This window comes from Anabrus simplex, chromosome 1, assembly GCF_040414725.1.
Source record: "Anabrus simplex isolate iqAnaSimp1 chromosome 1, ASM4041472v1, whole genome shotgun sequence".
Taxonomy (NCBI): domain Eukaryota; kingdom Metazoa; phylum Arthropoda; class Insecta; order Orthoptera; family Tettigoniidae; genus Anabrus; species Anabrus simplex.
Genome location: NC_090265.1, coordinates 897,473,411 through 897,486,062, shown reverse-complemented (window position 1 = coordinate 897,486,062; position 12,652 = coordinate 897,473,411). Strand labels below are relative to the sequence as shown.

The 12,652-nt window shown below is 36.0% G+C and overlaps 1 protein-coding gene across 1 annotated transcript in view; it reads left to right on the top strand.

Annotated features, from left to right (window-relative positions):
- The window catches only part of LOC136874623 (malonyl-CoA decarboxylase, mitochondrial), a 93,975-nt gene that overhangs the window by 59,267 nt on the left and 22,056 nt on the right, over positions 1–12,652 (top strand). The window contains exon 7 of the mRNA XM_067148254.2: positions 2,427–2,571. Coding sequence (XP_067004355.2) covers positions 2,427–2,571 — 145 coding nt within the window. The remainder of the gene's footprint in view (positions 1–2,426; positions 2,572–12,652) is intronic.

Below are 12,652 nucleotides of genomic sequence, written 5' to 3'. Positions count from 1 at the left end.
ATAATACGAGTGAGACATATGGCTGTAAAGTTCGTGTTTGGGATATAAGCTCGAATCTCATCATTCACTTTCTCGTGATTTGTTTCCCATTAGTTCCTTATTTCCAAATCAGGCAAATGTTAGGCTCATATCATATTAGTTTCCTATTATTTCCTTATTTCAAAATCAGGCAAATGTTAGGCTCGTGTCATATAATTAAGGCCATAACACACACTAAAGAACTTCCAAGGTGAGATAAGTTAATGAAAAATTTAAGATTTCAAAGGGATTTTTTTATGTGTTATATTTCTGTATTCTGTTTTTTTTTTCTTTTTTTTTGTGTCATGAGCAATAGTGTGGAATTTCTCAATAATATAAAACAGGTCCCGTGATAATACACGCAGTCGATCACCCACTATACTGTTTTAACCGAAAGCTTGCAACACGCAAGTTGCATACTAAAAAGTTGGCGGATTCCTAGCAATGTCAGAGCAAAGGGCGGGTGGGTGCATATGGGTTAATAGAACTTCAAGGAAGGAATTTGACAGAAAAGTAGAAGGAAGACGACCCGTGGGAAGGCCACGAAGGAAATGGATAGATTTAGTTAAGAACGATGTACTGCTGAGAGGTCATGATTGGGACAAGTTGGTGGAGGAGGCTCATATACCACACCCGGGAAACTGGAGATGGTTTAGGATGATGGTGATGATGATGATGATGATGATGATGATGATGATGATGATGATGACGATGATGATCTATCTTACCATGCCAAGCATTCAGCAGCATATAAGACTTCACTACTGTGGTGTAGTGGCAGTGACTTCACATTAGTCGTTATCATATGCCTTGGTCACCAAATATGCTGCGGCTGTCGATTTGTATAAATAAAGTGTGACGTCACATTATTCGTCACCGCAGGCCTTGGTCGCCAAGGATGCTGTATGAAATGATGAAAATAAATTATTTGTTATCAATATTTGAGTTTCATTTATTGAAAGACATATTCATGACCATTAGCTTTTCACAAAGGAAAACGTTTGGCCTGCCATGAGATCAATATGGACTGATAAGGGGGTTTGCAGGGGTGAAAAGCTGTTTCCATGTGTTTAGCCTAATATTTCAGAGCTTCTTTCACTGATGATGAATTAAAGGAAATGAACTCTCCAAGTTAATTAAAATGAATGCATTTGATTTTTCCACATTTGGTATTGAGAAAGGAGTTAGTTGTATTTGTGACGATCAGAAATCATTACTTCATTCTTTTCAAAAGATATTTACAGACCTACAGTTTCAGCTACTTCTTATAATGTTTCATCCTGGAGGCAGGCAATGTTGAGGTCATTCTTCCATTAGGACTACATCATATGCAAGAGCAAGGCAGTTGATGGTCACTACTTTGGATCCAGTGCCCAGCTTAATACCACTATTGGGTAGTCCATTTCTCCACTAACCTTTTTAAGAACACAGTTGAAAAGAATGGGTGAGAGCCCATTGCCTTGACAAACACCAGTCTTAATCTCAAAGGACCTAGAGATTTCCCCATGAATTTCACTTGTGAATAAGTGTTGGTCCGAGTTTGATGATGGAACAAGTCTTGTTGTCGATGCCCATCTCTTTTAGGATATCAAGAAGACTGAATTGGTCGATTGAGTCATAGGCCTTCTTGAAATCAACCAAAGTCAATACAAGTGGTTTGATATGAAGAGATCCAATTTTGATGAGACACTGTAGTAAAAAGATTTGATCGCTACAGGAGCGGGTCTTACAAAAGCGAGCCTGATATACACCAGTGTGTGTGCTTTTGATAGAATTTTATAGGCAGTTGAATGAAGAGATATGCCTCCGTAGTTATACACACCTGCTTTGTTGCCCTTTTATTATGGAGAGAATGTATAAGAGCTGATTGCCACTCCATAGGAATAGTTTTTGATTCGTGTATATCATTTCTTCCATTCTTGCAACAAAATTGGGACCAGTCATTTTCAGATCCTTGTCTGACATCTTGTTTTTGGGGAGAAACAATGAAATGTCATATGTCTTTTAGTGCCGGGAGTGTCTGAGGATATGTTCGGCTCGCCAGGTGAAGGTTTTTATTTGACTCCCGTAGGCGACCTGCGCGTCGTGATGGGGATGAAATGATGATGAAGACAACACATACACCCAGTCCCCATGCCAGCAAAATTAACTAATGATGGTTAAAATTCCTGACCTTGCCAGGAATCGAACCTGGGACGTCTGTGACTAAAGGCCAGCACGCTAACCGCTTAGCCATGGAGCTGGACATGTTGGGGGAAAGATGTAATGATTTGGATGATTGGATGATACATACATACACAATTAAATAAAATAGTATAGGTTTTACATTTCAGCATACTTCTTTTCTGGCTATTCTGTAATTTTTTCTCTATAAAATCCAAATATTTTAAAATGTTCTCTTATTTCAGGGTATTGAACTGGGAAACTACTTAATCAAGAGAGTTGTCAGAGAACTACAAGCAGAATTTCCACTTGTAACAAAGTTTTCCAGTTTATCACCAATTCCCACCTTTCGTTCTTGGTTAATGGACAAGATAAAAGCAGCAGAGAAAGGTACTATTAGTAATACTTTAAATTAGGATGATAGAATATCCCATAGATAGGATACTGTGCTTAAATTAATCGTTAATGGATCAGATAATGCTTCACCTACTCTAACACTGTTTTTATATTTTTGAAATTTAGCCACCCCGTCAGTCACCCTTTTGTCTAGTTCCATAGCTCTCATTTTCATCCATGGTCTACTATGTCAAAGACTTTGGATCGGTCAACAGCGATACAGTCTATTTGACCTGAATCTGCTATATCTTGCTGGAATCCTACAAGTTGAGCCTCACAGGAATAACCTTTCTTAAACCTGAACTGCCTTCTCTCAAACGGTTGACATGGGAATTTTTAACGCTCTGTCAACCGTTAACGTAAAAAAAGAAATAAATAGAATAAAAGATATAGCTGTTTTCAATGGATACAATACCTCAATCACACAGAAAATAATCAATAAAGTGAAATTGAAATTGGCCACGAACCTCTCCCCAATGAAAATAAATAAGCCTAAATACGCATCTTTCACCTACATTAACCCCATCATACATCAAATCACTACCCCTTTAAAAAAAAATCATGATATTAAGATAGCCTATAAGACCCATAATTCTAATCCTTGGGCGAATTATTTTGGTTGGAGCCAAAATCACAAATAGACAAATTTGGAATGTTTCTCCTAAGACCTTGTAAGTGTTTTTTAATGTACTCTCTCTCGCATATCATGTTCATAAGTCCCAACCAGATGTCTGGTGTAATTTTGAGGTGCTTTGATATGACTGATGATGCCCCACATAGGGGGCGAAACATGTCTCCATTTTAAAGATGTTTAATTAAAACTGTTAACTAAAAATGTTAACATCCTGTAATGTATTGAATAGGTTGGAGTCCAATAAATTTTCTTATATTATTATTGAGATTCTTTCAATGCGGAAAATAAAATGATTTTCATTACTTGTAATTATAAGGCCAACCAGGCTAATAAAAATAAAAATAGATATCAAAACCTCAAAATCAAAATCGGTAAAATTTCAAAAGATATTCTATTCTTAAAAGAATGTTTAAGATTAGGTCTGGTGCCTAAGTTCTTAAAATCAACTCAAAGGAAAAACATTCCAACACTCAAATCTAAAGACGTCCAAAACAAAGTCAACACCATCTGGCTCAGAAATGAAATAAAACTAATGTATAGAAAAAAATCCCTACTAAACCTGCAGCTTTACCGGGAACATTTGATCACTGCTCATTCAGTATCACCTCTCGAATGGAACTCATAGCAAAGACACATCGCACACAAATTGCAGAACATATTAGACAAAAAGCAAAAAATCTTAGACCACAAGTTGACATGTCTAATAGAAGAGAAAGCTAAATCCTTAAACCAAAACAAAAATAGAGAAACTTCCACCCCCTCATGGAAAAACACCCCAACCACTATCAACTTATCTAACACCACATTTTCGGACAATGAAATTCGTTTGTTTCACCAAGGCCTAAAATATAATTGGCCTAGTCCACATAAAGCCAAGGACATAATTACCACAATAGCAGAAGTTGAATCCAACATAAATAAACAAATTCCCTTCGACAGACAAAATGATGTGAGATATGAGTTAAAAAAGAAATTACCCACCCTTGTAAAAGAAGTTTCCAATATCAATAATTTCACCGTTCTCAAGCAAACCCACGAATTAAGAAAAAAGGTAGACACCAATAATGTTATAGTAACGAAAGCCGACAAAGGCAATACCGTAGTTCTAATGAATAAATACGACTACATCCAAAAAACGGAGGATTTCTTTTCCGATAATTCTTACTCAATAATTTCTAAAGATCCCATCTTAAAAACTCAGCATAATTTAAAAACACTCCTAAAAAATTCACCCTTTTTATTTAACGAACACAAACATCAAAAACTCATCAAAATGAATACCAAATTACCCACCGTCAGATCTTTGCCAAAAGTACATAAAAATGACGTTCCCATTTGACCCATCATAAATAGCCGAAACAGTCCAACGTACAAAACTTCACAATTCCTCCAAAAATTTCTCAAGAATCATTTCACATTTCACAATAAACACCCTATAAAAAATTCAATAGAACTATGCGAAACCTTAAATAAATTTAATTTGCAGCCTAACCACATAATGTGTTCATTTGACATTACCAACATGTTCTCGAACATTCCCGCTAAGAAAACTATCAAAATCATACGAACTAATCTTTCAAAACACAGCACCTTAAGTCTGTTAGAAATAGAAGAATGCTTAAAATTGCTAACCTTCGTTCTTCATAACAATTATTTTACGTTCAACAATAAGATATATAAACAAGAAGGTCTAGCCATGGGTGATCCCATTTCGGGAATACTCGCCGAAATTTACATGGACAACCTCGAAAATAGTAAAATAACAAACAGCATTATTGGTTTGTGTCTTTGGCTATGCTATGTCGATGACACATTAGCAATAATAGACAAAAGTTGCAACAATAGTGAAGACATACTAACTTACTTAAACAGCCTTGATAATTGTATCAAATTTACTAAAGAAGATGAGGACAATAATTTCATCAAATTTTTAGACATTACAATCACCAGGACTTTAAACAATTTTGATTTCCAAATTCACAGAAAACCTTCATTCACTCCCACAACCATAAAACAAAATTCTCTTCACCCACAATCGCACAAACAAGCCTCAATTTACAGTTTACAGAGCGTTAAAAATTCCCATGTCAACCGTTAAATTAAAAAAAAAAAAAATACCATAAAAGAAATAGTTGTTTTCAATGGATACAATGCCTCAATCATACAGAAAATAATCAATAAAGTGAAATTGAAATTGGCCACGAACCTCTCCCCAATGAAAATAAATAAGCCTAAATACGCATCTTTCACCTACATTAACCCCATCATACATCAAATCGCTACCCCTTTAAAAAAAACATGATATTAAGATAGCCTATAAGACCCATAATTCTAATCAAAAGCTATTCTTCAACCACAATAGGATAAACTCGGACAACAATAAATTTTCGGGCTCTGGCATTTATAGACTGAAATGTGCTAAGTGTAACAGTTCATATATCGGTCAAACTGGTAGAAACTTTGCAACTAGATATGCAGAACATTTCAATGCCCAAAAGCACAATAAACACTTAGCCATGAGCATCCATATGAAAGACACCGGACATAGTTTTACTACAATCGAACAGGATCTCCAAATTTTAAAAAGACTAGATAAAGGCAAACTCATGACCAAGTTCGAAAATTTGTATATTTTTTTGGACCAAAAATATAATAAAAATTTAAATGATCCAATAGACAACCGAAGCCCTCTTTACGAACAATTATATTTTCGCTCAATAGGTTAAATCTGAAAGACAAAAGACTTGTTAACGTCCTCAAAACAAGCTCTCCAAGCACCCCCACTAAGCCGTTCAACTCATCGTGCCCCTATTCTCCCTCCAATACACACAACTCCTCCCCAAGCGCCAATCACATGCCCACAGCCCCGCCTTCTCAAATCCACTCCCCTCCTCTAAGACGTCAAACGTACAACACGAGGAGCAGGACATCAGCGACAGCCAGTGCTCCACAAACCTCCTAGCAATTAGGTAACAGCTTAACAGCTTTTAAGGTAAGCTTCAACTTTCACATTTTCATTTCTCAACAATTCCCCCCCCTCTTTTCATCTCTTTTTCCGTCATTTCACTTAACTAATTAAAGACAAATCCTCCATTTCAGATTCCCTCATACGTAAGACAGCTCAAACACCGATTGCACTGCACAATGTTTTCGACCGTTGCCCATTCAACCAACAACTGACTTTCTACACTTCAACAACAAAAATATACGCAAACCTCTAATCAACTAGGAAGAATCTAATGACATTTTAACCGTCTTCATTTGAAGCCATTGTTGTTTAATTCTGTCTTAGCACAGCCTCATTTTATAATCAATAAAAACTGCAGTTCATTACACTAGGCACTTCATCCATATAGAGAGTGACCAATGGAGGTGACTACCTCATGAATCCTTGGGCGAATTATTTTGGTTGGAGCCAAAATCACAAATAGACAAATTTGGAATGTTTCTCCTCAGCAATTTTAACAATTATAAATAAGTGTACAGTAATTGTAAATTGTATTTTATTTTCTAACATTTGTATATACTACGTAAAACTACCTTCAAACTCAACATCAAATAGACTTTAATTACCTTCATTGTTTATACTGTACATGTGATGGCCTCGTTTTAATGTTAAGAACCACTAACGTATTTTACTATGTGTAACTAGTCAATTTGTTATTTCATTTCAGATAAGACCTTGTAAGTGTTTTATAATGTACTCTCTCTCGCATATCATGTTCATAAGTCCCAACCAGACGTCTGGTGTAATTTTGAGGTGCTTTGATATGACTGATGATGCCCCACATAGAGGGCGAAACATGTCTCCATTTTAAAGATGTTTAACTAAAAATGTTAACATCCTGTAATGTATTGAATAGGTTGGAGTCCAATAAATTTTCTTATATTATTATTGAAATCCAATGAGGTCGTGAAATTGAAAAGTGAATTTCAAGAAATAATTCTTGCGAAGGATTAACCGGTGATCAGATATTTAATTGTGATGAGACTGGACTGAATTTCAAGATGCTGTCGTCAAAACCTCTCGCAGCCCAAGCCAAGACGTCTGCACCTGGCTACAAGCGTAGTAAGGAAAGTTACTGTTCTTGCCTATACTAATATTATTGGGAATTTAAAAGCAAAATTCCTTACGATCGGTAAAGCAAAGAAGCCTTTGACATTTAAAACATTTCTGTTATTGTTCCTGTTCATGTTCCTCTCTCCTAACGTGACGTCATTATGCCGCCAATGGACCAAGGTGTGCTGGAAACATTGAAGAGGAAATATCACCGGAAACTCCTTTCATCTCTGATAGAGAAAATGAACAATGGCAATGAAACAAAATGAAAGACGTTGCATACTGGATAGCGCAGTCATGGGAAGAAGTTGGAACAACGACATTAGAAAGTCTTGGAACATATTGTTGAGTGAGGTTGAACATCGAGAGGAGGTGGGACAAGAAGACATGGAAAAACATTGTTCCCTTACTTAATTGCGTTCCTGTCCGTGAGGATGCTAAGACTCAAGATGTAAGTGGTGTGCACAAGATCAGCTGTTTGAACTAACTGATCCTGATATTCTTGATTTTGTGAATGCTAACGAAAATTAGGAAGAAGAAGAAGAACAAGGCATTTCAGAACAAAAGGAGAAAAAAATGACTCATAATGAAGGATTATCGTTGATGGCGGGATCTCGCACCAAGAAAACGTGAATCAGCAGGCAAGCAGACATTGTTGACAAGTTTCTTTTCGTAAGACATTTGGAATGTTTTCGTTCAGTACTGCATCTACTGTACAATTGAATTGGTAAATCAATAAATAGAGTACCGTAAAACATAGCAATACAGTATACCCTTCCTGTTTGTTTCAGTTCATCTTCAAAGATATTCTGTATTATCCGACATATTCGGTTATCCGACGTACTCCAGGTCCCGTTTAGGTTGGATAATCGAGACTCTACTGTAATTACAATTTACTGTACATGTATTTTACATTGTAAAATGATGTGGAAAAGCATTCTAAATTTGTGTTAATTTTCATTAAAAAATTTTTTTAACCTTAATATTACATTCCTGATGTAGTCTAATCAGAAATGGCTTCAAGATGTGAAATTTTGAATGCGATTTATGACCAGCTCATGTAAAAATGTTGCATTACGTCGTAATTCAAACTTGGCAGACTATTTTGTTTTGTTTGAGTCTAAAATATAATTAGTCATCATAGACATCCAAGTTTGAATTACGATGTAATGCAACATTTTTACATGAGCTGGTCATAAATCACATTCAAAATTTCACATCTTGAAGCCATTTCTGATTAGACTACATCAGGAACGTAATATTGAGGTCAAAAACAAATTTTTTAAATGAAAATTAACACAAATTAGAATGCTTTTCCACATCATTTTACAATGTAAAATATGCGTACAGTAAATTGTAATTATATGTATCCTGCATTCACTCCCAATATTTGTATATAAATTTTAAACTGTCTTCGAACTTAGCATCAAATAAGACTTTAACTACCATTATTGTCAATACTGTACATATGATGGCCTTGTTTTGAGAGAAAATTCACCAACGTGTTCACTAGTGTAACATTTTTTAAATCAATTTGATATTTTTGTTAATGATAAGGTCTTGTAAATGTTTTTTAATGTATTCACTCATGCAACATATTTTTTTATAATTTCCAACCAGACGTCTGGTAGAATTTTGAGGTATTTGATATGACTGATGATGCCCCACAGAAGGGGCGAAACATGTCTCAACTATTTTTAACGATGTTTAACTAATGCGTTAACAACTTATACTGTATTGAATAGGTTGATTTAAAATAAATTTCTTATATTATTATAAATTAAGATTCTTTCAATACGGAGAAAATGATTTTCATTACTTGTAATGAAGGCATTTTACATCATGTATCTGCGGGTACAGTGAAAACTATATCTGCCATTTCTCAAGATGAGAGGAAAGTATTAAAAGGTGTGAAAAACACGAGAGAACAAATATGAAAACCTTTTCTTCTGGGGCTTATAAAATAACAAGTGCACTGAACGGTGTGAAAAACACCAAACATCAAATATGAAAACATATGCAGGGGGGCCAATAAAAATATCGAAGTATTATTGCAGATCCTAATATAGGCTACCATATCACGCGACAGTCGCTACATTTCACTGTACGACTCAACACAAAATAAATTTTTTACTTCTGAATGGAATGCAAAATACCAGCACAAATAGACTCATTGTGTTATTCAGCAATATTGCAGCTAACTGGCAAGCAAAATTGAACATTCCTGAGGCTAACAGCTTGTTACCCTAACGTGCAACATATCCTGTGAAGTTCAGGAATTTAAGGCCTTTTTCCATAATCACGCAACTGTGGCAACCGGATCTTACCTGAGGTGGAAATCACGTTTGTTTCACAAGGGTTGACAAATAAAATTTTCAGGACTAAGAAAAATGTATTTATTTATTAATGGCTTTCTGTACACGGCGCGGCTCAGGCTATGAAGCCTGCTATTATGCCAAACCATATAATTATGCACCTGCATAAACATTATAACTACTTAAAAGTGAAAATAAGTTTATTATAATTTAAAGTGAATGTGAAATGTAATTTGAATGAAATGTAAAGCATCATAAAAATTATTTTAACATTTACAAAATTAATTTATGATATTTACTATTATTAAAACTATATCTCGAAAAATATAAACTATAGTGTTTGTAACCTTACATTGACATTTTATTCATTTAACTTAATAATCTAACATTTAAGGGTGCTTCTAAGAGTAAATTAATCTGAGTGTAGGTAAAATTTCCAGCACATTCTTCTGAATAGCTTTAGGTTGCTTATGTCTCTAATTTCAGCCGGGAGAGAATTCCAGGAACGTATGGTGCCCGGTACAAATGACTTGTTATACGCACTACTGTGATGAGTGGGGATGGACAGCAGGGTTCGTACTGATGACCTTGAGGAGAGAGACCTGAAGGAGAGAGGTAGTTGAAATCTGTTCTCAGATAATGTGGTTTACCTGTTTGCAGTATTTTGTGAAGAAGAGAAACAGCATGGTACTTACGTCTATCACTTAATCTTAACCAGGACAGCTAATGGAGGAATGGGCTGATGAGGGAATGGAGTGGAACATTTAGAATGAATCTAATGCAGGCATTATGCGCCCGTTGAAGTTTAGAACCAAGTGAACAACTTATGTTATTGTAGACTACGTCACCGTAATCAAATATTGGTAGTATTAGTCCTTGAATGAGCAGTTTCCTGGTTTTGACAGGTAGAAAATCCCTCAGTTTGTATATTGAGTGTAATGAACCGAGTACACGTTGGCAAATTTTTGTTACGTACTCTGACCAACTTAAATACTTATTAAAAATTATTCCAAGGTTCTTAACAGAGTCTTTCAGTGTTATAGGTGTTTCATTGATCTTGACAGCCGGTATGTTGATGCTTTCTAACTTGGCATGCGCTTTTTAAGATCCTATTATGATGGCTTGCGATTTTAATAGGTTTACCTTCAGGCAGTGGCTACTAGTCCATTCGTTAATGTTAAATAAGTCTTCGTTTAATTTCATGGTTGCTTCTTGTATGTCATTCGGCTTGGTATGAATATACAATTGGATGTCGTCTGCGTATAAGTGATATTTACAGTTCGTCAGTTGTTCTGATAGGTCATTCATGTATAGGGAGAACAGAAGTGGTGATAACACCCCACCCTGTGCTACCCCCATCTCAGTATTTTGCCATCTAGACATATTGTCTCCCACTGACACACATTGTACACGTCCACTGAGATAGGAATGTACCCAGCATAATACATTATTAGAAAATTTCATCATTTCTAATTTGGCTAGTAAAAGATCTTTATCTGTGCAATCAAATGCCTTTGTATGGTCAAGAAGAATAAGAATTGTCATTTGTCCGTTATCCATTGCTAGCTGAATGTCTTTAGTTACTTTTACTAATGCTGTGCTGGTACTGTAGTTCGATCTAAACCCTGATTGATATCTGTCAAGTAAGTTATGATGTAAGAGATAGTCTGTCATTTGTGTGTGTACTAGTTTCTCCAGTACTTTTCCTAGTACAGGGAGGATACTAATAGGGCGGTAATCGTCAAGGGTTGTGGGGGTACTGTTTTTCGGCAAGGGTCGGATGATGGCATTTTTCCAGTTCTCAGGAAAGATTCCCATCACAAGAGAGGTGTTAATAATATGCGTTATTGTAGGAAGAATGATGTCTAGGATTCTTCTTAAAAGGGACAGGTTTATTCCGGCGTGTCCAGTAGACTTTATGTCATTGAAGGCGCTCTTTACATCACCTGGAGTCACGTGAGAGAAGTAGAATGTTTCACCACCATGCTTTCCCTTTGAAGATATTCTGTCAATAGTGGCCCTCTTGGTATTTCTGTTCATCTGGACGTTTCTTGAGCTAAAATACTCATTCAGATCATCCAAAGGTACAATAAAGTTACTGTCCTTTGCCTTCATTTTACTTAGACACATATCGCGGAGAGTCTTCCATGCAAGAGCAGAGTCATGTGTATTTAAAATTTCGTAAGAGTAGCGTATTTTAGCGTTTCTTATCATCTGTGTGGTTTTATTTCGGAGTCTTTTATAATTCTCAAAATTTTCCTGCGCTGGATGTTTCACATAGTAACTATAGGCTGAGTCCCTGTCTTTCATTTTATCATGAATTTCTTGATTGAGCCTAGGGTTAGAGGGTCGCTTTACTCGAGCAGTACGTAATGGGGCATGTCTGTCATATAAAGTTAAGAGAAGTTTGTTAAAATGAGATACTTTGTCGTCGATGTCCTTTATATACTGAATTGTGTGCCATGGTGTGCTCAGAGCGTCCTCAATGAGAGCTTCTTCGTTCAAATTTTTGAAATCCCTGTATTTGATTATCTTAGCCTGTATTTTGGTCATTTTAAAGAGTATGCAGCGTAAATCATATCATGGCGGGAAAGGCCTGGCACAGGCGTCTGTCCATGTGTCAATATTGGTATTTGCAATGATTAGGTCGAGGAGTGTGTGCGAGGTTGCAACATGGTGTGTGGGTTGTAAGGGCAGAATTGTCATATTAATGGATTCAAACATGCATGTTAGTCGCCTAGTCTCAGTGGTTTCATTTGTCAGGTCAGTGTTGAAGTCTCCCATTAAAATCATATGTTCATACCTGGATATTAAACCCTGTAGCGCTTCTTCTAGATCCGTGATGTTTCCAGTCTTCGGTGGGTGGTACACTACACCGAGTAAACACTTCGTACCACGAACTTCAATTTCTACAAACAAGAACTCCGGTCTGTAAGAGTATTCACTTGGCGATTTAAATATTACCTTGTATTTCAAATCATCACGTATAAATATTCCACCTCCGCCTCCAGGCTTTCCCTCTCTATCGTTCCTAATTAAAGTGTATCCACTCATTTTAATCAGTGC